The sequence below is a fragment of the Bufo gargarizans genome, chromosome 3, assembly GCF_014858855.1.
Source record: "Bufo gargarizans isolate SCDJY-AF-19 chromosome 3, ASM1485885v1, whole genome shotgun sequence".
Taxonomy (NCBI): domain Eukaryota; kingdom Metazoa; phylum Chordata; class Amphibia; order Anura; family Bufonidae; genus Bufo; species Bufo gargarizans.
Window position 1 is genome coordinate 389,332,152 of NC_058082.1, and position 26,431 is coordinate 389,358,582.

Here is a 26,431-nt window from a genome sequence, read left to right on the forward strand (position 1 = left end):
ACAATAACTTTTTTGCTTACCGGTGATTTTTTTTTTACCTTTATTGAACAAACCTCTCCTTCCCCATGGGACAATGTGCAAAGCGCAAATCGCCCAGAGATGCGGCGAAGTACATTATGCACTTTGTCCCAGGTGAAAGGAGAGGTTTGTGGCAGCTCTGTGTGAAAGGGCCCTAAGACCCCTGTGTGCCTGTCCTGAGTACGCAATCCCTATGCTAATAGTGTACCTGAGTGTGGAACTTGCGGAAACACTCCCCTATGCATAGGGCAGGCTGGTCAGGACAGTCAGGACAAAAAAAGGTGGTGTCACGCCTTATTCCACCCCTGCTACAGACACGACATCTTTTTCTTGTGGAAGGTTGAGTTGGGGTACCAGGATAGACAGACGGGAAATGTCTGCCATGTAGCCGGCTCACTACATCAGGGCCTTGGGGCACGGACCCTCCTGGATACAGGATTTCCGAAATGATCTCTTCCTGGAATTTTAGGAAGGATCCTGTTCTCCCAGCCTTACTGTAGAGAACAAAACTATTGTACATCGCCAATTGGATCAAATAAACAGACACCTTCTTATACCAGCGTCTGGTTCTGCGGGAAACTAAATAGGGAGCCAACATCTGGTCATTGAAGTCCACCCCTCCCATGTGAAGGTTATAGTCGTGGACAGAGAGGGGTTTCACAATGACTCCAGTTGCCCGTTCAATTTGGACAGTCGTGTCTGCGTGAATGGTGGACAGAAGGTAAACGTCCCTCTTGTCCCTCCACTTCACCGCGAGCAGTTCTTGGTCACACAAGGCAGCCCTCTCCCCCCGTGCAAGTCGGGTACTAACGAGCCGTTGGGGGAAGCCCCGGCGACTAGGTCGCGCGGTGCCACAGCATTGAATTCCGACTAGATGTAAGTGCCGAAAGAGGGCCACGCTTGAGTAAAAATTGTCCACGTATAAGTGGTACCCCTTGTGGAGTAAGGGTGACACCAAGTCCCAGACAATCTTGCCACTGCTCCCCAGGTAGTCAGGACATCCGACCGGCTCCAGTTTTGAGTCTTTTCCCTCATAGACCCTAAAACGATATGTATAGCCTGTGGCCCTTTCACAGAGCTTATACAGTTTGACCCCATACCGGGCGCGCTTGCTGGGGATGTACTGTTTTATGCCAAGGCGCCCGGTAAAATGTACTAGGGACTCGTCTATGCAGATGTTTTGATTAGGGGTATACGCATCTGCAAATCTGGATGACAAATGGTCTATGAGGGGCCGAATTTTATGGAGCCGGTCATAAGCAGGGTGGCCTCTTGGATGACAGGTGCTATTGTCCGTAAAATGCATAAAGCACATGATGGCCTCAAAACGTGCCCTAGACATTGCAGCAGAGAACATGGGCATGAAATGTATTGGGTCTTTAGACCAATATGACCGCAATACATTTTTTTTAGTTAGACCCATGCTGAGGAGAAGGCCCAAAAAAAATTTAAACTCGGAAACAGTGACTGGTTTCCACCGGAAAGGCTGGGCATAGAAGCTTTCCGGATTGGCGGTAATAAACTGTGTGGCGTAGCGGTTGGTTTCTGCCACAACTAGGTCATAGAGATCCGCGGTGAAGAACAGCTCAAAAAACTGAAGGGCCGATCCTAAATGAGCCGTCTCCACGCGAACTCCAGACTGGGCGGTGAAAGGGGGCAATACGGGTGCGGCGGAATCAGGGGATTGCCAATTAGGATTTGCCAGCACCTCTGGGAGACTAAGGGTTCTACGGGCCTGTGAACGCGGTGGCTGCGACGGGGGAGTTATTGCACGTGCCACCGTACCAGCTGGAACTGCCCTTCTGGTGCTCGCCACTTCACCAGGGAATACGGCAGTGCTGGTAGAAGGTCCAGGCTGTGCTGCGCTGCTGGTGTATGCCGCACCATAAACAAGATCAGCGCTAGCCCCACTCTGCTGCAAATGAGGATCATCATGCAGGGTAGGCAGAACTCTTACATGGGATCGGGTACGTCTGGCCGTAGCAGGGACCTCTACCTCGTCATCCTCACTAGCCGTTAGAGTGCCACTGCTGTCTACAGGTTCATATTCTGAACCACTGGATTCAGCGGATGAGGCGTCCCCATCGCTTTCATCCATCACGGCCAGAATCCTGTAGGCCTCTTCAGCGGAATACCCCTTGTTTGACATTTTGGGTTCACTAAATTTAGGGGGTATTCCTCTGAGACTACCCAGGAAAAAGAGCAAACCTGCCTAGTAAAAGGGAGTGCTTGCGAAGTAAAGCTGCGATCGCTAATAAAGATCCAAAAAGCTCAAAAGTGATCTTTTATAGCGCCGCAGCGATTTTACGGTGTTTTTGCAGTGATCAGAAAAAAAAAAATTCTGTCACTGCGGTGGGGCGGACTGAACGCAAGTGTGCGCACAAGATCAGGCCTGATTGGGCGAACACTGCGTTTTTTGTAGAACCTAAGGTGACCCTAATGTACTTATATAGATCTGATTGCGATCAGTATTGATCACTTACAGATACTATATAGTACTAGTGCTGATTAGCGACAGCGATGACGCTAATCAGCGACTAATCGGTGACTGCGGTGCGGTGTGGTGGGCGCTAAACTACCTAGCAAGTAGCTAACTACCTGGCAGGGGTGAGGGACCCTTACAGGTGGGGTGATCAATGACAGGGGGGTGGACAAGGGATCAGGGTGATCAGGGAGTCTAATATGGGTGATCAGGTGCTAAATAAGGGGTTAATAAATGACAGGGTAATATCTAATGTGTAGTGTGGTGTTTGGTGCTACTTACTGAGCTGCCTGTGTCCTCTGGCGGTCGATCCAAGCGAAAGGGACCACCAGAGGACCAGGCAGCAGTTATATCAGACGCTATTTTCAAAATAGCGTCTGACATAACCATTTCATTGGACGATTCAAAAATCTACAGCCTGCCAGCCAATGATCGCGGCCGGCAGGCTGCAGATGAACTTGTGCACTATGCGTTCCTGTGAACGCGCGCTCCTGTGTGCGCGCGTTCACAGGAAATCTCGGCTCACGCGAGATGACGCCAATCGGCGTTAGCGTAGCCTGGGAGCGCCGCAGAGATGACGCCTTTCGGCGTTAGAGTAGCGGTAAGTGGTTAAACTAATATGTCCTTGTACCTTATGGTCAAGATGGTGTGAGTGCTCACGCCTTTCTCTTTTTTCCAACACACATATATATATATATATATATATATATATATATATATATATATATAACACACAGGGGGCACTATGGCGCCATATATACAGGGGGACGATGGGGGCCATAAGATGTCTTGAGGACACTGTGAAGGCATGATTAAAAAGGGCACTGCAAGGGTAGTTTATTTATTTAGTTATTTATTTACGTCAATGAAGTTCATCCCTCTTTAATGGCCATGAAAAACGGACAATGTATCAGTTTTTAACAGTTAGTATATAAAAAAAAAAACACTGCAGTACCCTCAGTGTATATGTGTGTGTATATATATATATATATATATATATATATAACAAGAAAAAACACCGCAGCACATCGGATGTGCTGCGGTGTTTTTTCTTGTTTTATATCATACTCATCGGTTTGATACTAGGTGTGCTGCCCTGATTCTACATAGTCATATATATATATATATATATATATATACACACATATATATACATATATATATATATATATATATATATATATATATATACACATACACACATACATACATATACATACACATATATATATATATATATATATATATATATATATATATATATATATATATAGACAATGCCCCTATCATGCCCCAGTATTATAAATTGCCCCTTTAGTCCAGACAAAAAAATAAAAAAAATATATAAAAAATATTCACCTCAACCACTTGCATGCTCTGAAACATTCGCTCCTCACTTCAGGCAGCAGGACCTGCGCGCCCATCATGATCATGTGACATCACAATGGGAGCACAGGTCTTGCCTCAGGAGCCAGTGTTCTGGCACATTCAAGTGTTTTTGTTTTTTTTTAACCTCTGAAAGGTCCATTTTCACACAGTGTACAGCTGTTAAGATGGGTGCACTCCTGTATAAGCGGCCATTAACCACCTCCCGACTGCCTAACGCACCGATGCGTCCGGGAGGTGGTTGATTTGTTCCTCCTGGACGCATCGGCGCGTCATCTCGCGAGACTACATCGCGGGCCGGCTTTTCGCAGCAGAGTATTTCGTCAGCAGCCTGCCGGCCACGATCATTGGCTGGCAGGTTGCTGATTTTTAAAAAATCCAATCAGCAGTCAGATAACCCATCATATTAGTAAATATGATGGGTTTATATGGCTGCTGTGCTCCTCTGCTCCTTCTTTTGGTCGGTTGGTTCCAGCAGAGGAGCACACATCACTGTGAGTACCCACTACACCACACTTAGCCCCCAGATCACCCCAATTAACCCTTTGATCACCCCTGTCAATCACTAGTGAAAGGAAAAAAGTGATCAGTGCAAACTGTCACTTTTTTTTTTCACTGGTATTGACCGTTAGGTTTCAGTATAGTTTAGGCCCCTTGGTTAGGTAGTTTAGGGTTCGGTTAGCGCCCAGCCCACCGCACCGAAGTCCGTTATTCGCTGATTAGCGTATCGCTAATCAGCATTTGTACTTTTATAGTATCTGGAAGTGATCAAAACTGATCACGGTCAGATCTATAATTGTATTAGTGTCACTTTAGTTCTCCTTCCACCCAAAACGCAGTGTTTGCCCGATCAGGGATGATCGGTCGCCCACACGTGCGTTCGACCACGCCCGCCCCACCGCAGTGACCAAAAAAATTTTTTTTTTGATCGCTGCACATTCACTTTACACGCACTGCGGGATAATATTGAGAATATTTTTTATCAACCGCAGCAGCCTCCGGTACTTCGCTAGCCTCCCATTTGTAAGACAGGCTTGCTTTTTTTTTTCTTGGGTAGTCTCAGGGAATACCCCTAAATTTAGTTGCCTACAGGCTTCTGACCCAGTCGGATGAGGAATGGGAACCATCATCTGATGAATCCAGCGGGTCAGAATACGAACCTGTAGAAAGCAGCGGCTCTCTGACCCAAAGTTCGGACGAGGAGGCTGAGGTCCCTGATAGCAGCAGGCGCAGGATCCGCTTCAAGAACAGCAGAGTGGGGCTGGTGCTGTCGGATTACGTGGTGAGGCATACACCAGCAGCCCAGCCCTTCCTGGACCTAGTACCAGCACTGCCGTAGAACATGGTGAAGTAGCGAGCACCAGAAGGGCAGTTGAAGCTGGTACAGTGGCACGTGCAGTAGTGACCCCGTCGCAGCCACCGCAAAGACGTGCCCGTAGAGCCCCTAGAATCCCAGAGGTGCTGGCAAACCCTGATTGGCAGTCCCCAACTTCAGCCGCACCTGTAGTTCCCCCTTTCACCGCCCAGTCTGGAGTTCAGGTTGAGACAGCTCAGATCGGTTCGGCCCTGGGATTTTTTGAGCTGTTCTTGACTGCGGAGCTCTTAGACTTAGTTGTGGCAGAGACAAACCGGTATGCCACACAATTTATCACCGCTAACCCGGGAAGCTTTTATGCCCAGCCTTTCCGGTGGAAACCAGTCCAAGTTTCCGAAATTAAAACTTTTCTGGGCCTCCTCCTCAACATGGGCCTGACAAAAAAGCAGGAATTGCGGTTATATTGGTCCACGAACCCGATTCATCACATGCCCATGTTCTCTGCTGCTATGTCCAGGACACGATTTGAGACCATCCTGCGTTTCCTGCACTTTAGTGATAACAGCACCTCCCGTCCCAGAGGCCACTCTGCTTTTGACCGGCTCCACAAAATTCGGCCCCTCATAGACCATTTCAACCTGAAATTTGCAGATATGTATACCCCAGAGCAAAACATCTGCGTAGACGAGTCCCTTATACATTTTACCAGGGCCAGGGCAGTATAACTACGCCACAAGTGACCCCATTTTGGAAAGAAGACACCCCAAGGTATTCAGTGAGGGGCATGGCGAGTTCCTAGAATTTTTTATTTTTTGTCTTAGTAAGGAAAAAAGAGAGAAAAAAAATCATCATTTTCCGCTAACTTGTGACAAAAAAAATAAAAAATTCTAGGAACTCGCAGTGCCCCTCACGGAATACCTTGGTGTGTCTTCTTTCCAAAATGGGGTCACTTGTGGGGTAGTTATACTGCCCTGGCAATTTAGGGGCCCAAATGTGTGAGAAGTACCTTGCAATCAAAATGTGTAAAAAATGGCCTGCGAAACCCGAAAGGTGCACTTTGGAATATGTGCCCCTTTGCCCACCTTGGCAGCAAAAAAGTGTCACACATCTGGTATCGCCGTACTCAGGAGAAGTTGGGGAATGTGTTTTGGGGTGTCATTTTACATATTCCCATGCTGGGTGAGGGAAATATCTTGGCAAAAGACAACTTTTCCCATTTTTTTTATACAAAGTTGGCATTTGACCAAGATATTTTTCTCACCCAGCATGGGTATATGTAAAATGACACCCCAAAACACATTTCCCAACTTCTTCTGAGTACGGCGATACCAGATGTGTCACACTTTTTTGCTGCCAAGGTGGGCAAAGGGGCACATATTCCAAAGTGCACCTTTCGGGTTTCGCAGGCCATTTTTTACACATTTTGATTGCAAGGTACTTCTCACACATTTGGGCCCCTAAATTGCCAGGGCAGTATAACTACCCCACAAGTGACCCCATTTTGGAAAGAAGACACCCCAAGGTATTCTGTGAGGGGCATGGTGAGTTCCTAGAATTTTTTATTTTTTGTCGCAGGTTAGTGGAATATGAGACTTTGTAAGAAAGAAAAAAAAAATATAATCATTTTCCGCTAACTTGTGACAAAAAATAAAAAGTTCTATGAACTCACTATGCCCATCAGCGAATACCTTAGGGTGTCTACTTTCCGAAATGGGGTCATTTGTGGGGTTTTTCTACTGTTTGGGCATTGTAGAACCTCAGGAATCATGACAGGTGCTCAGAAAATCAGAGCTGTTTCAAAAAGCGGAAATTCACATTTTTGTACCATAGTTTGTAAACGCTATAACTTTTACCCAAACCATTTTTTTTTTTTGCCCAAACATTTTTTTTAATCAAAGACATGCATGTAGAACAATAAATTTGGTGAAAAATTTATATATGGATGTCGGTTTTTTTTTTGCTAAATTTTACAGCTGAAAGTGAAAAATGTCATTTTTTTGCAAAAAAATCGTTACATTTTGATTAATAACAAAAAAAGTTAAAATGTCAGCAGCAATAAAATACCACCAAATGAAAGCTCCATTAGTGAGAAGAAAAGGAGGTAAAATTCATTTGGGTGGTAAGTTGCATGACCGAGCGATAAACGGTGAAAGGAGTGTAGTGCCGAAGTGTAAAAAGTGCTCTGTCATGAAGGGGGTTTCAGCTAGCGGGGCTGAAGTGGTTAAAAACAGTCCTCTTGATTTTAATGAGGTCCATCTGGTTATGGAAACAGAAAGAATAGGACATGTCCTATTATGTCACAGCTGCTATTCACTGGCTGTTAAGGGAAAGAAATAGCCATGTAGATAGCCCCATAGACTTCGACTGTCTCTAAAAATGGCCATGCAATGGCCATTTATCACTGTCGTGTGAATGCGGCCTAAAACTGGAATACCATACGATGTCCATAGACAGGTGTGGTGAGGTTTGGGGGCTCTTTATCCAAATCTGCTGGAAAACCCTTTAAGATGCAGGTGGTCAATTTCAAGAAATAGTGATTTCAAATAAAAATCCAAACACTTACCTTTATAGAAAACTCCCCATAATCCTTTCTTCTCAGACAAAAGCCAAGAACGTAAATTTGGAACTTTCTTGAAATAAGCACAGGTACAGACAAAAAGCAGAGCAAAGACCAGAAGTCCATCCAAGGTGTAGGCTAAAAGGCAGTAAACAAAATGTAATCAATAATGAAAGTTCTAAAACTGAACACTACCTTCCAGAGCAATTTCCTTACATACACCTTCAGGCACATTTTACACCAAAATGTATTGCATTTTGAGGCATCTGTTGTGCTCAAGGCCTCCCCCCCTCCCCCCTCCCCATCTAAAATAATGGATCTCTGATGGAAGTTACAAAAAAGGAAGCAAAATGAGCACAATGGATGCTTAAAAGGGGTTATTCAATTCTAAAAATAGCCCCCACAATGCCCGGGCCCCTCAAATATATCATACTTACCGTACTCCCTGCATCACTCCAGAATGGATCCCTGCACGATCTCCCTTTCGCCGGATGTTTTCATCCGTGTGACAGGAAGATGCAGTGGCGGCCGTGCAGAGATCAGGAGTGACGGGGAGTGGAGCAAGAATGATCTATAGGAGGGGCCCGGGCATTGTGGGGGCCATTTTTAGAATTGGATAACCCCTTAAAAATAAAAGATTTATTTTTCTGTTTCTGTTCTAGAACAGTGATGTGAGCCCAACCTTAGGCCTAAAGTTACATGCACATATCTTCATAAAATCACCAAACTGGGAAAGACTAAAAATCTGGTTTTAAGGTGGACATTTTTTAACCCCTTTAGGACACCGCCTTATTTCACCTTAAGGATCAGGCCATTTTTTGCTAATCTGACCGGTGTCACTTTAAGTGTTGATAACTTTAAAACGCCTTGACATATCCAGGCCATTCTGAGACTGTTTTTCCGTCACATATTGTACTTCATGACACTGGTAAACTGAAGTAAAACAAAATATTATTTCAAAAAAAAAATACCAAATTTAGCAAAAATTTGTAAAAAAAAATTGCAAATTTCCAAGTTTCAATTTCTCTACTTCTAAAATACATAGTAATACCTCCAAAAATAGTTATTCCTTTACATTCCCCATATGTCTACTTCATGTTAGGATCATTTTGGGAACATTTTATTTTTTGGGGATGTTACAAGGCTTAGAAGTTTATTTTAAGTTTATTTTATTTTTCAGAAATTTTCAAAAACCCAATTTATAGGGACCAGTTTAGGTCTGAAGTCACTTTACATAATAGAAACCACCCAAAAATTACCCCATTCTAGAAACTACACCCCTCAAGGTATTCAAAACTGAATTTACAAATTTTCTTAACCCTTTAGGTGTTCCACAAGAATTAATGGAAAATATGGGATTACACTTACCGGTAATCGTTTTTCCTTGAGCCTATGACAGCACCCGCCTAATTCCCTCCCCCCAAAAAATAATAATAATAATAATAAAAAATAAAAATAAAAAAAGAGATGTGTATATATACGTGTGTGTTTGTATGTACTTCTATTTACACACGGATATAAGCATTTGTTCTGTTGTAGATTTGTGGTGTAGTTTTTGTCTCCTTAGTTCTTGGAATAGGACTGGCATGATGGGGGTTGTCCCTCCCTTTTGAAGAGGCTGTGCTTCCTGTTTCCTGCCCTGAGGAAGGGGGCGGATGCTATCCATGGGTGCTGTCATAGGCTCAAGGAAAAACGATTACCGGTAAGTGTAATCCCATATTTCCCCCCTCGCCTACGACAGCACCCATGGATATCTAGGCGAGATTTATCTAGGGTGGGACAATTGCTTGGAGGACTTTACGCCCAAACCCTAAACCTTCCTGCGAAGGAAGCTGCAGCCTATAGTGCTTAAAGAAGGTATGAGCAGAACTCCATGTAGCCGCTCTGCAAATCTGGTCAATAGAAGCGGAAGCTCTTTCTGCCCAGGATGTAGACACTGCTCTCGTTGAGTGTGCTCCAAACCCGGCAGGAGGAGGAACCCCTTTAGAGGAATATGCCAGATAGATGGCCTGTTTTATATACCTGGCAATGGACTGAGAGGAAGCAGGGGAGCCCTTCTTCTGTCCCTGAAAGGAAACCACAAGCTTAGAGGACGACCTCCAGTCCTGAGTGGCCGAAAGGTATTGAATTAGACACCTTCTAACATCGAGGCAATGAAATTCCCTCTCCTTCTGATTCTTGGGTGAGGAACAGAAGGAAGGTAAAACTATATCCTGAGACCGATGAAAAGATGATGAAACCTTTGGAAGGAAGGCAGGGTCAGGAGATAAAATAACCCTATCTACTAAAATATTAAGATACGGTTTCTCGATAGAGAGGGCCGAAATCTCACTCACTCTTGTAGCAAGAAAACTAATTTATTGGTTAAGATCTTAATCGAGATGTCCTCAATGGGCTCAAAGGGATCTCCGGTTAAGGCAGACAGGACTAGATTTAAATCCCAGGGGGGGAACTCTGGATTTCTGGACGGGAGCAAGTCTTGAAATTGCAACTACAAATCTTTTAATCCAGGGGTGGTCTGCTAACTTATACTCAAAGAGAGCACTTAAGGCAGAGATATGGACCTTTAAAGTACTAGGCCTCAGTTTCTTATTCCAGCCTTCCTGGAGGAAGCTCAGGACTAGAGGCAACTCCGGGTGTTCCAAGACATTAACTGGCTTGTTTGCAAATCGAAGGAAGGCCCTCCAAACCCTCAAATAGATCTTAGAGGTAACAGCTTTTCTGCTGGACAAAAGGGTGTCTATCACCTCCCCGGAAAGACCCTTCATGTCTAGGATCTGCCTCTCAACAGCCAGGCTGTCAAGTGCAGGCTCTCCAACTGTGGATGAAGTAATGGCCCCTGAACTAGTAGCCCGGGAAGACGGGAAGTACCCAGGGGTCTGCTACCGACATCCTCCTTAGCCAGGAAAACCAGACCCTCCTGGGCCAAAAGGGGGCTATAGTAATTACTAGGGCCTTCTCCTCCCGAATCTTCTTCAGGACTCTCGGGAGTAGCTTTATAGGAGGGAAGGCGTACAGGAGGCCTACTCTCCATGACTGGGCCAAAGCGTCCACTGCCGTGGGCCGCTCTAGTGGGGATAGAGAGAAGAACCTTTTCACTTTTCTGTTTTCCCTTGTGGCAAAGAGATCCACCACCGGGAGACCCCAAAGAGCCACAATGTCGCTGAAGACCTGTTGATCTAGGGACCATTCCCCCTGCCGAACACAATGCCTGCTCAGAAAGTCTGCCGTCACATTCTCCCTTCCCTTTAAGTGTACTGCCCTGATCGATGGAAGGAAACCCTCTGCTATCTCGAAAATCTCCCTGGTGAGAGACATTAGATCTTGAGATCTGGTCCCCCCTTGACGATTGATATGGGCTACTGCCGTCATGTTGTCGGAGTCGATCAAAACATTTCTGCCTTTTAAAAAGGTGGAGGTTCTTTTTCAAGGCCATGAGGATCGCTAGAAGTTGCGAGATTTGGGAACTATCTCCTGATTCCACTGTCCCTGCAGAAGTAGAGAATCTGTGTGAGCTCCCCAACCCCAAGGACTTGCGTCTGTAGTTAGAGAGAGGGGATCCTGCCTTGACCAAGGGACTCCTCTTTGAAGGTTGGAAGGTACCGTCCACCATTCTAAATCTTTTATCGTTTGAGTTGAAAGGGAGAAGAGAGAATCCAAGGATAGGGGATCTTTGTCCCAAACTCCCAGGATCTGCAGCTGAAGTGACCTCGAGTGGAAGTGGGCCCATTCTACCCCCGGGATTGGAGCCGTCATTAGGCCCAGAACTGCCTCTCTTAGAGAGATGGAACGGCGAGTCACAATGTCCTGAACCCTGGAGACTAGCAGAGAAACCTTCTGTGTTGGGAGAAAACACATTTGCTTCTGGGAGTCCAGGAGCAGCCCCAGAAAGGTGCATATCTGGCTTGGCACGAGATTGGATTTCTGGAGATTTAACTCCCAACCCAACTTCACCAGCACCTCCCTGACCCAGGCAATCCCTTCGATTAATTGCCCCGGTTCCCGAGAGAGAATGAGGAAATCCTCTAGAGGGAATGACAATCAGATCCTTCTCCCTCAGATGAGCCATCATCTCTGCTACAATCTTCGTGAAAAGCCTGGGTGCCTGAGACAACCCAAACGGCAGGGCCCGAAACTGTACGTGTAGGAGTCTGTCCGGGAACTGAACTGCTACTCTCAGGTACTTCTGGTGACTGGGATGGATTGGGACATGGTAATAAGCGTCCCTGAGGTCCAGGGTCGCCATGTAGCAGCCCAGGAATAAATTTGAGATTATGGAACTGATAGTCTCCATACGAAATCTCTCGTACACCAGGTATTTGTTGAGCAGCTTCAGATTTATTATGGTACGGAAGGTGTCATTCGGCTTCTTTACAAGAAAAAGCGTCGAATAATAGCCCCTCTCCCTCTCTTGAGCTGGAACCTCCTGCAGGACCCTTTTCTTTAGTAAATCTGAAACTTCCAGACGCAATGCTTCTAGCTTTTCTGGGTGGAGTGATAGTCCGTCAAAACGAACCTTTCTGGAGGAGCTCTCAGGAAGTTCAGGCAATAGCCCTGTGAAATGATTGAAAGGATCCAGGAGCTGTTCGAGATCTTCCGCCATTGCTCTGTGAAGAGGGAGAGACGACCTCCAACCGGGGATCTGGCGTCATTGCCGAGGCTTCTTAGAGGCCTCTCCACCTGAAAAAAGAAAACCTTTGCTCCTTCTGGGCGCATTACCAGACTGCCTGGGAGTTTCTCTTCTCTTGAAGTTAAATCTGGCAGACTGAGAACGAAAGGGCTTCTTAGGAGGCTGCTGATGAATAGAAGGGAAACCCTTTTTTTCTGTCAGAAGCCTTTTCCAGCAGATCATCCAACGTGGGCCCGAAAAGAAATTCCCCCTGACAGGGAATAGCACACAATTTCGCCTTCGACCCTGCATCTCCTTTCCAATCGTTTAGCCAAATCGCCCTACGGGCGGAATTTGAAAGAGCTGCGGCTCTCGCCGACAGCTTCAGGGAGTCCACTGAGGCATCCGCTAAGAAGTCAATGGCACTGTACAGAGTTGGGAATGACGAGAGGAGTTGTTCCACGGGCGCTCCCTTCTTCATCTGTTCCTCCATCTCTTTCATCCAGACCTTTAAAGACCTGGCAACAGAAGTGGCGGCTATAGCGGGCCTGAAAGAGCCAGCCGTCGCCTCCCAGTTCTTCTTAAGGCCCCATGCACACGGCCGTTGTTCACGGCCGTGTGCGGGCCGTGGAACCGCGGCCTGGATCCCTTCCTGTGAGCTGGAGCGCACGGCGTCACTGGTTGCTATGACGCCATGCGCCCCCTGCTGCCGGCACAGTACAGTAATACACTGGTATAGATCGTACCAGTGTATTACTGTATTGCGGCAGCAGCAGGGAGCGCACGGCGTCATAGCAACCAGTGACGCCGTGCGCTCCAGCTCACAGGAAGGGATCCAGGCCGCGGTTCCACGGCCCGCACACGGCCGTGAACAACGGCCGTGTGCATGGGGCCTTAAATAGACCTCGGCTCTTCTGTCCATAGCATCTTTAAGAGTTCCCGAATCTTCAAACGGGAGGGCTGCTCTCTTAGAAATCTTCGCTACCGGAGCATCCAACTTTGGGGCTCTATCCCAATCAGCAGAGGCTTTGTCCTCAAAGGGATACTTCCTTTTTAAGGCAGAAGGCACAAAAGATTTTCTGTCCGGCCTGCTCCACTCATTCTTAATAACCGAAGTTATGTTTTCATGCACATCAAAACATTTTAGTCTTCTGGGACCTAGGCCCTCGAACATGGAATCCCTCATAGACTGGGGTTCTGCTTGGTCATCAAGCCCCATAGTTGCCCTGACGATCCCGACTAGGGAATTAATGTTCTCTGGGAGGAACAAGGGTCTCCCTGCCAGCTGCTCGTCCTGGGAATGATCCGAGGATGGAAGTTCTCCCTCCTCCTCTAATCCCGATAACAACTCCTGATCGCTTGAAGCGGGAATAGAGACCGCAGCGGAAGTACTAGGGCGATCTTCAAGCAGATTACTCAAGGATTCTTTCACTGATTCTTTAACTTCATCCTTGATAATCTTCTTTAGGCTTGATAAGATAGAGGGGGCCTCATCCTCCAATAATTTGCCTACGCAGGCCTGACATGCAGGTTTGCCCCAACCGGACGGTAGCTGTCTCTTGCAAATAGCGCACCCCGCTCCTTGGACCTTGACCCCCTTCTCTCTTTGGAAGTCTAAACACACAAAACAAAGACAACCATCAGGATCTGAGATAAATGGAAAAGGCAGGGCATTCGCCCCTCTTACCCCCACCAGTACCAAGGATTCGTTGGTGGTTTCAGTGGGTTCTGCGCGCTGTGTGGGCTCCATTTTCTGCCACTGGCTCTCATCCATGGAGATCACTGCAGGCCAAAACACCAGCCTGCAGTGAGAGCTGGCTGGTTTTGAACTTGCCGAGCGCGCGCCGGCACCCACCCCTTCCGGTCCAAGGCCACGCCTCCTCCCACTGCTGAAAGCCGGAGGCCAGGATCCGGCGCCGACTAATGACGTCAGCGCCGGCCTGACCTACCCGGAAGTAACTGCGCCGCGCCGCACCCCGCGCGAACGCCAGCGGCAGCCGAACATACGGCACGGCCGCAGAGGTTCGCCAAACCGGGGATACCGAAGCAGCCCCGACCGGGGAGTGACCAGACGAGAGGGGAGTCCAAAGGGTCCAGACTTCAGCAGCGGCTTCCGAGGAAGACTTACGCCGCTCAGGTAGGCCCTCCTCCCACGGGTATCAACCAAGGGGCTCCCGCAGCTCCGCTCTAACTGCTGTGCATCCACCCTGTGCCTTAGGACAGGAAACAGAAACTGGCATGATGGGGGTTCTACCTCCCTTTTGAAGAGGCTGTGCTTCCTGTTTCCTGTCCTGAGGAAGGGGGCGGATGCTATCCATGGGTGCTGTCATAGGCGAGGGGGGAAATAGAGATACAATTTCAAAATTTCACTTTTTTGGCAGATTTTCCATTTTAATTTTTTTTTTCCAGTTACAAAGCAAGGGTTAACAGCCAAACCAAACTCAATATTTATGGCCCTGATTCTGTAGTTTACAGAAACACCCCTATATGTGGTCGTCAACCGCTGTACGGCACACGGCAGGGCGCAGAAGGAAAGGAATGCCATACGGTTTTTGGAAGGCAGATTTTGCTGGACTGCTTTTTTTTTTTACACCATGTCCCATTTGAAGCCCCCCTGATGCACTCCTAGAGTAGAAACTTGAAAAAATTGGCCCCATTTTAGAAACTACGGGATAGGGTGGCAGCATTATTGGTACTACTTTAGGGTACATATGATTTTTGGTTGCTCTATATTAGGGATCGACCGATTATCGGATTTACCGATATTATCGGCCGATATTCAGGATTTTGAACGTTATCGGTATCGGCATTTATTTTGCCGATATTCCGATAACGTCCTGGGAACACAGATCGCGCTGCCGACAGCGCTCTCCGTGTTCCCTCAGCAGCAGCACAGGGGAGAAGGAGCAGTGTCTCCTCCCCCTGTGCTGCTGCTGCCGCTCCAGCCAATGGGAGGACAGGGGACAAGAGGAGGGGAGGAGCTATGGCCACTGCGCCACCAATGAAGCTTAATCTCACATTAATTCATATACAGGAGGCGGGAGCTGCAGGATCACATAGCCGGCTCCCGGCCTCTATGAGCTGTAGCTGCGATCTGCGGTAGTTAACTCCTCAGGTGCCACGGATCGCAGCTACAGCTCATAGAGGTCGGGAGCCGGCTATGTGATCCTGCAGCCAGCTCCCGCCTCCTGTATGTGAATAAATTAGAGATTAAGCTTCATTGGTGGCGCAGTGCGCCCCCCCAAGCCCCCCAGTATCAGACATTGGTGGCGCAGTGCGCCCCCCCTCCCCCCCAATATTAGGCATTGGTGGCGCAGTGCGCCTCCCCCCCAAGCCCCCCCAGTATTAAGCATTGGTGGCGCAGTGCGCCCCCCCTCCCCCCAGTATTAAGCAGTGGTGCGCCCCCCCCACCCCAGTCGCAGTGCGCCCCCCACAGGATTCCCTCTCCCCTGCTCCTCCGATCGGAGCCCCAGCAGTGTAATGCTGGGGCTCCGATCGGTTACCATGGCAGCCAGGACGCTATTGAAGCCCTGGCTGTCATGGTAAGCTCCATGCTGCTGTGTGCACAAAGCACACAGCAGCAGGGACAGTGTGAGCTCCTATTCACCCTGATAGATCTCTATCAGGGTGAATAGGACAAGGGTTCTAGTCCCTAAGGGGGCTAAAAGTTAGTTTAAAAAATAAAAAGTAATAAAAATAAAAACACCAAAATATTAAATATAAATGAAAAAGAAAGATTTACAAAAAAAATAAAAATACACATTAACAATAAACATTAATTTTCAGCAGATTTGTGGGAATTTTAATTTTTTTTTCAAAAATGAAAATTCCCAGAATATCGGTATAAATTATCGGCTATCGGCCTGAAAGTTCACAAATTATCGGTATCGGTATCGGCCCTAAAAAATCAATATCGGTCGATCCCTACTCTATATTACACTTTTTGTGAGGCAAGAGAACAAGAAATAGCTGTTTTGGCACAGTCCCCCCCCCCCCCCCCCCCCCCCCTTTATTTACAACATTCATCTGACAGGTTATATCATGTGATATTTTTATAGACCAGGTTGTCACAGATGCGGCGATACCTAATATGTATACTTTTTTTTATTTATGTAAGTTGTACACAATAATATAATTTTTGAAACAAACAAACAAAAAAAAGTTTTACTGTCTCCATATTCTGAGAGCCATAGTTTTTTAAGTTTTTGGGCGATTACCTTGGGTAGGGTATGATTTTTGCGGGATGAGATGACGGTTTTATTGGCACTATTTTGGGGTGCGTGTGACTTTTTGATTGCTTGCTATTACGATTTTTGTGATGCAAGGTGACAAAAAATTGTTTATTTAGCACAGTTTGTTTTAAATTTTTTACAGTGTTCATCTGAGAGGTTAGGTCATGTGATATTTTTATAGAGCCGGTAGATACGAACGCAGCGATGCCAAATATGTATACTTTTTTTTTTTATGTAAGTTTTACACAACAGCTTTTAAACACCCCCCCCCCCCCCCCGCGCATTTAGCCCGAGGTGCCTGCTCACAGGCACCTTGTTCCGATCACCACCCGTAGAGGGTTAAGTGTATTACTTGCTGTAATACACTTCAGCCTACTTTCCTGTGGGATTCAGGGGGCTGGATCTCACAGGCTGTCACGGAAGGCAGCCACGACGTCTAAGCAAGGCATTGGGCTGCCTTACCTGCCATCGGATCTCCGTCACAGCAGCGTGGTGACCTGATGGACACCCCGCACACGTCTGAGGTCCGCACGTGGCGCAGTCAACGCTGACTGCGATCGTGCAGGGGTTAATGCGTACAGCAGGGGTCCGGCTATCAGTAAAATCTCCGGCCCCTGCCGCAGATTTTATTTTTTTGTTCTTCTTTTGATGGAGTCTGCAATGGAGTCTCCTTATAAAACCTGTGACCACATCTTGATAGGTGGCATTTCCATTTTAGTCTGCATCAAATGTAGAAAGTTGTCCCCTTGTATCTTATCAGCCCCCGTCCCCTATGAACCAGATGGCATACTTTCTCTCTGATTGTGACATATAGAGGAAGGGGGTGTCTTTACTTTTCTGGGAAAAAAAAAAAAATTAATGAGAAGATGAGTACTTAATCATTTAACCCCTTAATGCCCAATGCTGTACATGTCGGGCGGGTGCAGGAGCTGCGCACAACATGATAAAAAAAAAAAAAAAAAGTCACCTACCTTGACAGAACCCATAATAAATCAATGGGGTCCATCACCTCTATTGGTAAGATTATATAGATGTAACAGTGCTACTTGAATTCACCATACAATGAAGGAGCAACTTTTCTTAGAACTTGGTGTTGTGCTTCATTATAGTGATGCCAGTTAGTCGTTATTACACCTATCAGGAGAGTCCTCATTAACCGCCTCCGGACCGCCTCACGCAGGATCGCGGTCCAGAGGCGGCTCTCCCAGGCAGAGATGACGCGATGCACATGCGCATCGTGGGCCGGCAATAGTTAGAGGGGGGTCGGGTCATCAGCTTGCCAGCCAATGATCGTGGCTGGCAAGCTGATGATTAAAAAAAAAAAAACAACAACAATCAGAAGCCAGTTAACACATTATATTAGTACTGTATATTCCTGCGTATAAGACTACTTTTTAACACATGAAAATGTTCTCAAAAGTCGGGTGTCGCCTTATATGCCGCTATACAGCGTGCTGAAACTTAATTTCTAGCAAGACTGGAGAAGCTGTCCTTCTCCAGCTTCAGGGACAGGCGCCCTCTAGCTGAGCCACCGTGTGCTGCATCCCGGCCAGCCGCTCCTGAAGCAGCCCCCTCTTCCTGCTCTCAGTGGTTTTCTCATGCCGGCAGTATCACATTGCGTACTACCGCTCAGATCGTCTTGAAAACAGGGAGGGCTGGGCAGGCAGGGAGAGCTGACCCACCCAATCCAAGCAGGCTTTGTATGCAGTGTGCACAGAAAATACCGGTACATCGCTTGCTATGATTGGCTGGTTGTTGTATACTGGGTTGGATTGGCGATTCTGAGGGGAAGGCAGGGTGGGAGCAGGAGCATCTGCACTTCAGCCAATTCTAATGTTGGCGGATCTCTAATGAAGATTGGTGTGCATCTTATCTGTGGTGAAAAAATAGAGCCTATCTTGGGAGCAGATACATGTGGTGGTGAATACAGTACAACACCAGTATCTGTACATACAGTACAGCACCAGTATCTGCATCGGTTCATACAGTATAGCACCAGTACATACAGTACAGTATACAAATGGCTAACAGTCAAGACCCCATCATGGCTCTTCCAGCAAGAAGAAAGAAATATGAAGCCAGTTTCAAATTTAAAGTTGTAAACTTTGCCATGGAACATAATAACTGCGCTGCTGCAAGACAATATGGAGTAACAGAAAAGATGGTTTGCGACTGGAAAGCAAATGAAAAGCATTAAAGAGTATGTGTGTGCATTAAGGAGAGGCACCCCATATTGGCCAGAACTCGAAAAACGGTTATGTAGTGACACAAAATAAAATACGTTTGTTTGCACTTCAGTGAGCCAAATCTAACCCAGATCACAGTAACAGATTTAAGGCAACTGCATCCTGGTGTACCAGATTCTTGGAAAGGCATAGTATGGTACTGAGGCAAAAGACGAAAATTGCACAACAATTACCTGCAGATCTTGATGCCAAAGTAAATGTTGTTGGAGGGGTAGTCTTATACGGCGAGTATAGCCCAAACCCTTTATTTCAACTGGAAAAGTTGGGGGTCGTCTTATACGCCCAGTCGTCTTATACACCGGAATATACAGTAAATATAATGTGTTAAATGGCTTCCCTGCTCCTCTGCTGGTCCTTTTGGTCGGTTGGTCTCAGCAGAGGAGCAGGAATCACAGTGAGTAGCACCAAACACCACACACTTCGCCCCAGATCACCCCCCCCCCCCCCTGCACCCCAATTAACCCTTTGATCACCCCTTGATCGCCCCTGTCAATCACCTAGTGAAAGGAAAAAAGTGATCAGTGTAAACTGTCACTTTTTTTTTTTCACTGGTATTGACTGTTAGGTTTTAGGATAGTTTAGGCCCCTTGGTTAGGTAGTTTAACAATCGGTTAGCGTCCAGCCCACTGCACCGCAGTCACTGATTCGCTGATTAGTGTATCGCTAATCAGCATTTGTACTTTTATAGCATCTGTAAGTTATCAAAACTGATCACAGTCAGATCTATAATAGTATTAGTGTCACCTTAGCTCGCCCTCCACCCAAAACGCAGTGTTTGCCCGATCAGGCCTGATCGGTCGCCCACACCCGCCCCGCCGCAGTGACAAAAAATATATATTTTTTTATCACTACACAATCACTTTACAAGCGCTGCGGCGATAAAAAAATAAAATCAGTTTTGATATTTTTTATCAACCGCAGCGGCCTCCGATACTTTGCTAGCCTCCCATTTGTAAGACAGGCTTGCTTTTTTTCTTGGGTAGTCTCAGGGAGTACCCCTAAATTTAGTAGCCCAAATGTCAAACAAGGGGTATTCTTCTGAAGAGGCCTACAGGCTTCTGACCCAGTCGGATGAGGAATGGGAACCCTCATCTGACGAATCTAGCGGGTCAGAATATGAACCTGTAGAAAGCAGTGGCAGTCTGACCCAAAGTTCGGACGAGGAGGTTAAGGTCCCTGATAGCACTAGGCGTACCCGGCCCTGTGTCGCTAGACCACAGGTTGCGCAGGATCCGCTTCAAGGGCAGCAGAGTGGGGCTGGCGCTGTCGGATTACGTGGTGAGGCATACACCAGCAGCGCAGCCCTCCCTGGACCTAGTACCAGCACTGCCGTACAACATGGTGAAGTGGCGAGCACCAGAAGGGCAGTTGAAGCTGGTACGGTAGCACGTGCAATAGTTACCCCGTCGCAGCCACCGCACAGACAGGCCCGTAGACCCCCTAGAATCCCTGAGGTGCTGGCAAACCCTGATTGGCAGTCCCCAACTTCAGCCGCACCTGTAGTTCCCCCTTTCACCGCCCAGTCTGGAGTTCGGGTTGAGACAGCTCAGATCGGTTCGGCCCTGGGATTTTTTGAGCTGTTCTCGACTGCGGAGCTCTTGGACATAGTCGTGGCAGAAACAAACCGGTATGCCACACAATTTATAACCGCCAACCCGGGAAGCTATTAAGCCCAGCCTTTCCGGTGGAAACCAGTCCAAGTTTCCGAAATTAAAACTTTTCTGGGCCTTCTCCTTAACATGGGTCTAACCAAAAAGCATAAATTGCGGTCATATTGGTCCACAAACCCAATTCATCACATGCCCATGTTCTCTGCTGCCATGTCCAGGGCACGATTTGAGGCTTTCCTGCACTTTAGCGACAACACCACTTCCCGTCCGAGAGGCCACCCAGCTTTTGACCGGCTCCACAAAATTCGGACCACTTCAACCAGAAATTTGCAGATTTGTATACCCATGAGCAAAACATCTGTGTAGACGAGTCCCTAACACATTTTACCGGGCGCCTTGGCTTCAAACAATACATCCCGAGCAAGTGCGCCCGGTATGGGGTCAAATTGTATAAGCTCTGTGAAAGGGCCACAGGCTATACCCACAAATTTCGGATCTATGAGGGAAAAGATCAGACCCTGGAGCCGGTCGGTTGCCCTGACTACCTGGGGAGCAGTGGGAAGACAGTCTGGGACTTGGTGTCACCCTTATTTGGCAAGGGGTACCATCTTTATGTGGACAATTTTTACACAAGTGTGGCCCTCTTCAGGCATTTGTTTCTGGAACAGATTGGCTGCTGTGGCACCGCGCGAACTAGTCGCGCGGGCTTCCCCCAACGGCTCGTTACCACGCGTCTTGCAAGGGGGGAGAGGGCTGCCTTGTGTAATGAAGAACTGCTCACGGTGAAATGGAGAGACAAGTGTGACGTTTACATGCTCTCCTCCATTCACGCAGACACGACAATCCAAATTAAGCGAGCAACCAGTGTCATTGAAAAGCCCCTCTCAGTCCACGACTATAACCTTCACATGGGAGGGGTGGACTTCAATGACCAGATGTTGTCTCCGTATTTAGTTTCCCGACGCACCAGACGCTGGTATAAGAAGGTGTCTGTATATTTAATTCAATTGGCTCGGTATAATAGTTTTGTTCTCTACAGTAAGGCTGGGAGAACACGATCCTTCCTCAAATTTCAGGAAGAGATCATCGAGAACCTCCTGTATCCAGGAGGTTCCGTGGCCCCATCCACCAGTGTAGTTAGCAGTCTACACGAGCGACATTTCCCCAATGTCGTTCTGGTACCTCAACCCAACCGTCACCCCGAAAAAGATGTCGTGTCTGTAGCAGGAGTGGAATAAGGCGTGACACCCGCTATTTCTGTCTTGACTGCCCTGACCACCCTGCCCTATGCTTAGGGGAGTGTTTCCAGAAGTACCACACACAGGTACACCTAGCATAGGGGGTCACATCTCACCAGGAGAGGCACACAGGGCTATTAGCGCCCATTCACACACAGCTGCTGCAAACCTCTCCTTTCACCTGGGACAAAGTGCATAATGCACTTTCCGCACATCTTTGGGCGATTTGCGCTTTGCACATTGTCCCATGGGGAAGGAGAGGTTTGTCCTATAAAGGTAAAAAACAAAACAAAACAAAAAAAAACACCAGTAAGCAAAAAAGTTAATGTTCAGTTCCAAAAGTTAAATAAAGTTTATATGTTCTGTTCAAAGGTTATTATAAAGTTAATAAAATTATTGCGTTGAGGCCTGGTTTTTTCTTTTTTGTTTTGTTTTTTTTTTACCTTCCAGGTGGACCAACCGATCGACTAGCTGCAGCACTGATGTGCATTCTGACAGAAGCATTGCGCTGCTGTCAGATTACACACAAGTCGGTGTATACGGCGCTGCAAGACGAGATTTCTCCTCTGCAGTAAAAGATACGTTTAACATAGTAAGATAGTAACATAGTACATAAGGCCAACAAAAAGACATTTGTCCATCCAGTTCGGCCTGTCATCCTGCAAGTTGATCCAGAGGAAGGCAAAAAAACCCTGTGAGGTAGAAGCCAATTTTCCTCACTTTAGGGGTATAAAAATTCCTTCCTGACTCCAATCAGGCAATCAAAATAAATCCCTGGATCAACGATCTCTCTCTAGTAGCTATAGCCTGTAATATTATTACGCTCCAGAAATACATCCAGACCCCTCTTGAATTCCTTTATTGTACTCACCATCACTACCTCCTCAGGCAGAGAGTTCCATAGTCTCACTGCTCTTACCGTAAAGAATCCTCTTCTATGTTTGTGTACAAACCTTCTTTCCTCCAGACGCAGAGGATGTCCCCTCGTCACAGTCACCGTCTGGGAATGAATAGATGATGGGATAGATCTCTGTACTGACCCCTGATATATTTATACATATTAATTATATCTCCTCTCAGTCGTCTTTTTTCTAAAGTGAATAACCCTAATTTTGATAATCTTTCAGGGTACTGTAGTTGCCCCATTCCAGTTATTACTTTAGTTGCCCTCCTCTGGACCCTCTCCAGCTCTGCTATGTCTGCCTTGTTTACAGGAGCCCAGAACTGTACACAGTACTCCATGTGTGGTCTGACTAGCGATTTGTAAAGTGGTAGGACTATGTTCTCATCACGGGCATCTATGCCCCTTTTGATGCAACCCATTATCTTATTGGCCTTGGCAGCAGCTGCCTGACACTGTTTTTTGCAGCTTAGTTTGCTGTTTATTAAAATTCCTAGATCTTTTTCCATGTCAGTGTTAGGCCTCATGCACACAACCGTTGTTGTGTCCCGTGTCCGTTGTTCCGTTTTCCGTGATTTTCTGCGGACCCATTGACTTTCAATGGGTCCGTGGAAAATTCGGAAAATGCACCGTTTGTCATCCGCGTCCGTGATCCGTGTTTCCAGTCCGTGAAAAAAATAGGACCTGTCCTATTTTTTTCACGGACAACGGTTCGCGGACCCATTTAAGTCAATGGGTCAGTGAAAAAACACGGATGCACACAAGATTGTCCTCCGCGTCCGTGATCCGTGTCCGTTTTGTTTTCCTATCATTTGCAAGGAAAAATTTTTTCACTTTCCTTCATGTCTGCTGAACCTCCAAAAATCAAGGAAGACACACGGAAACAAAAACGGATCACGGAACAACGGAACACCGTTTTGCGGACCGTGAAAAAATACTGTCGTGTGCATGAGGCCTTACTGAGTATTTTCCCATTTAATAAGTACGGGTGACTTGCATTACTCCTTCCCATGTGCATAACTTTACATTTGTCAGTGTTAAACCGAGGCATGTGAGCTGAGGAGGTGGCGGTGTTCATATGCTTTGGCAAACACTTTGTATATAAAATTGTTGTAAATGGAAAAATCGGGTTTGCCAGGGCATACGAGCTAAGTGGGTATGGATGTTGGGCGGAGCTCCTATGTCCTGGCTGACACCTTTCCCCTCCTTTTTTTTTTTTTTTGGCAGAGATTTTTTCATCCACATTGATCGATGCGAATGAAGAAATCTGTGCCGTTCATTTTTTTCTTTCAGCCCAGAGGCTGAATGGAAAAAAAAATAATCTCATTACCTGTATGCTCAATATAAGGAGAATAGCAGAAACTCCTAATGCTAGCCATACATGTAATGATTGCGAAGACCCTCAAATGCCAGGGCAGTACAAACATCCCACAAATGACCCCATTTTGGAAAGAAGACACCCCAAGGTATTCGCTGAGGGGCATATTGAGTCCATGAAAGATTGAAATTTTTGTCCCAAAATAGCGGAAAGTGAGACTTTGTGAGGGAAAAAAAAATAATTAATGTCATTTTCTGCTAACTTATGCCAAAAAATAAAGAAAAATTCTATGAACTCGCCAGGCCCCTCATTGAATACCTTGGGGTGTCTTCTTTCCAAAATGGGGTCACATGTGGGGTATTTATACTGCCCTGGCTTTTTAGGGGCCCTAAAGCGTGAGAAGAAGTCTGGGATCCAAATGTCTAAAAATATCTCACCCAGCATGGGTATATGTAAAAAGACACCCCAAAACACATTCCCCAACTTCTCCTGAGTACGGCGATACCACATCTGTGACACTTTTTTGCAGCCTAGGTGGGCAAAGGGGCCCACATTCCACCTTTCGGATTTCACAGGCCATTTTTTTTACACATTTTGGTTGCAAACTACTTCTCACGCATATGGGCCCCTAAAATGCCAGGGCAGTATAACTACCCCACAAGTGACCCCATTTTGGAAAGAAGACACCCCAAGGTATTCCGTGAGGGGCATGGCGAGTTCCTGGTCATTAAGGGTGTTTCAGCTAGGGGGGTTGAAGTGGTTAAAGGAGTCATGTAGTGAGACTTGGGCAGAGTAAGGCTACTTTCACACTTGCGTTCGGGGCTCCGCTTGTGAGTTCCGTTTGAAGGCTCTCACAAGCGGCCCCGAACGGATCCGTACTGCCCCAATGCATTCTGAGTGGATAAGGATCCGCTCAGAATGCATCAGTCTGGCGGCGTTTGGCCTCCGTTCCGCTCAGCAGATGGACATCCAAACGCAGCTTGCAGCGTTTTGGTGTCCGCCTGGTCGTGCGGAGCCAAACGGATCCGTCCAGACTTACAATGGAAGTCAATGGGGACGGATCCGTCTGTCCTGGCTCCGCTTTGACACGGATCCGTTTGAAACCGTCCACGTTTCTGCGCATGCCCAGTAACTTCCTGTCCCTCCCCCTCATCGTCGGCCATTTTGGATTATCGACTTGGTGAGACTGGTAAGTATATGAAGTTTTGTCTGTTTGTCCATCTTTCTTTTTTTACTATCCATCTCTCTCTCTCTCTATTTCTAGGGTGGGGGGGCTGCTGGCACTTGGGAAGGGGTGTGTGTGTCTGGAACAGTGGGAGCTGCTGGCACTGGTGGTGTGGGTTGCCTTTATGGGGGGCTTCTGGCACTGGGGGGGGGGGGCATGTGTGGCTGGAACTGGAGGGGGTCTGCTGGCACTGCGGGGGTGTTTGTGGCTGAAACTGTGGCTGCTGCTGGCACTGCGGGGGTGTTTGTGGCTGAAACTGTGCGGTGCTTCTGGCACTGCGGGGGTGTTTGTGGCTGAAACTGTGGCTGCTGCTGGCACTGCGGGGGTGTTTGTGGCTGAAACTGTGCGGTGCTTCTGGCACTGCGGGGGTGTTTGTGGCTGGACCTGTGCGGTGCTTCTGGCACTGCGGGGGTGTTTGTGGCTGGACCTGTGCGGTGCTTCTGGCACTGCGGGGGTGTTTGTGGCTGGACCTGTGCGGTGCTTCTGGCACTGCGGGGGTGTTTGTGGCTGGACCTGTGCGGTGCTTCTGGCACTGCGGGGGTGTTTGTGGCTGGACCTGTGCGGTGCTTCTGGCACTGCGGGGGTGTTTGTGGCTGGACCTGTGCGGTGCTTCTGGCACTGCGGGGGTGTTTGTGGCTGGACCTGTGCGGTGCTTCTGGCACTGCGGGGGTGTTTGTGGCTGGACCTGTGCGGTGCTTCTGGCACTGCGGGGGTGTTTGTGGCTGGACCTGTGCGGTGCTTCTGGCACTGCGGGGGTGTTTGTGGCTGGACCTGTGCGGTGCTTCTGGCACTGCGGGGGTGTTTGTGGCTGGACCTGTGCGGTGCTTCTGGCACTGCGGGGGTGTTTGTGGCTGGACCTGTGCGGTGCTTCTGGCACTGCGGGGGTGTTTGTGGCTGGACCTGTGCGGTGCTTCTGGCACTGCGGGGGTGTTTGTGGCTGGACCTGTGCGGTGCTTCTGGCACTGCGGGGGTGTTTGTGGCTGGACCTGTGCGGTGCTTCTGGCACTGCGGGGGTGTTTGTGGCTGGACCTGTGCGGTGCTTCTGGCACTGCGGGGGTGTTTGTGGCTGGACCTGTGCGGTGCTTCTGGCACTGCGGGGGTGTTTGTGGCTGGACCTGTGCGGTGCTTCTGGCACTGCGGGGGTGTTTGTGGCTGGACCTGTGCGGTGCTTCTGGCACTGCGGGGGTGTTTGTGGCTGGACCTGTGCGGTGCTTCTGGCACTGCGGGGGTGTTTGTGGCTGGACCTGTGCGGTGCTTCTGGCACTGCGGGGGTGTTTGTGGCTGGACCTGTGCG

At 47.7% G+C, this 26,431-nt stretch overlaps 1 protein-coding gene across 1 annotated transcript in view; it reads right to left on the minus strand.

Moving 5' to 3' along the window:
- Positions 1 to 26,431, minus strand: part of TMEM167B (transmembrane protein 167B) — a 90,644-nt gene that overhangs the window by 58,733 nt on the left and 5,480 nt on the right. Inside the window, exon 2 of the mRNA XM_044285461.1 lies at positions 7,765 to 7,896. Within this exon, the coding sequence (XP_044141396.1) occupies positions 7,765 to 7,896 (132 nt within the window). The remainder of the gene's footprint in view (positions 1 to 7,764; positions 7,897 to 26,431) is intronic.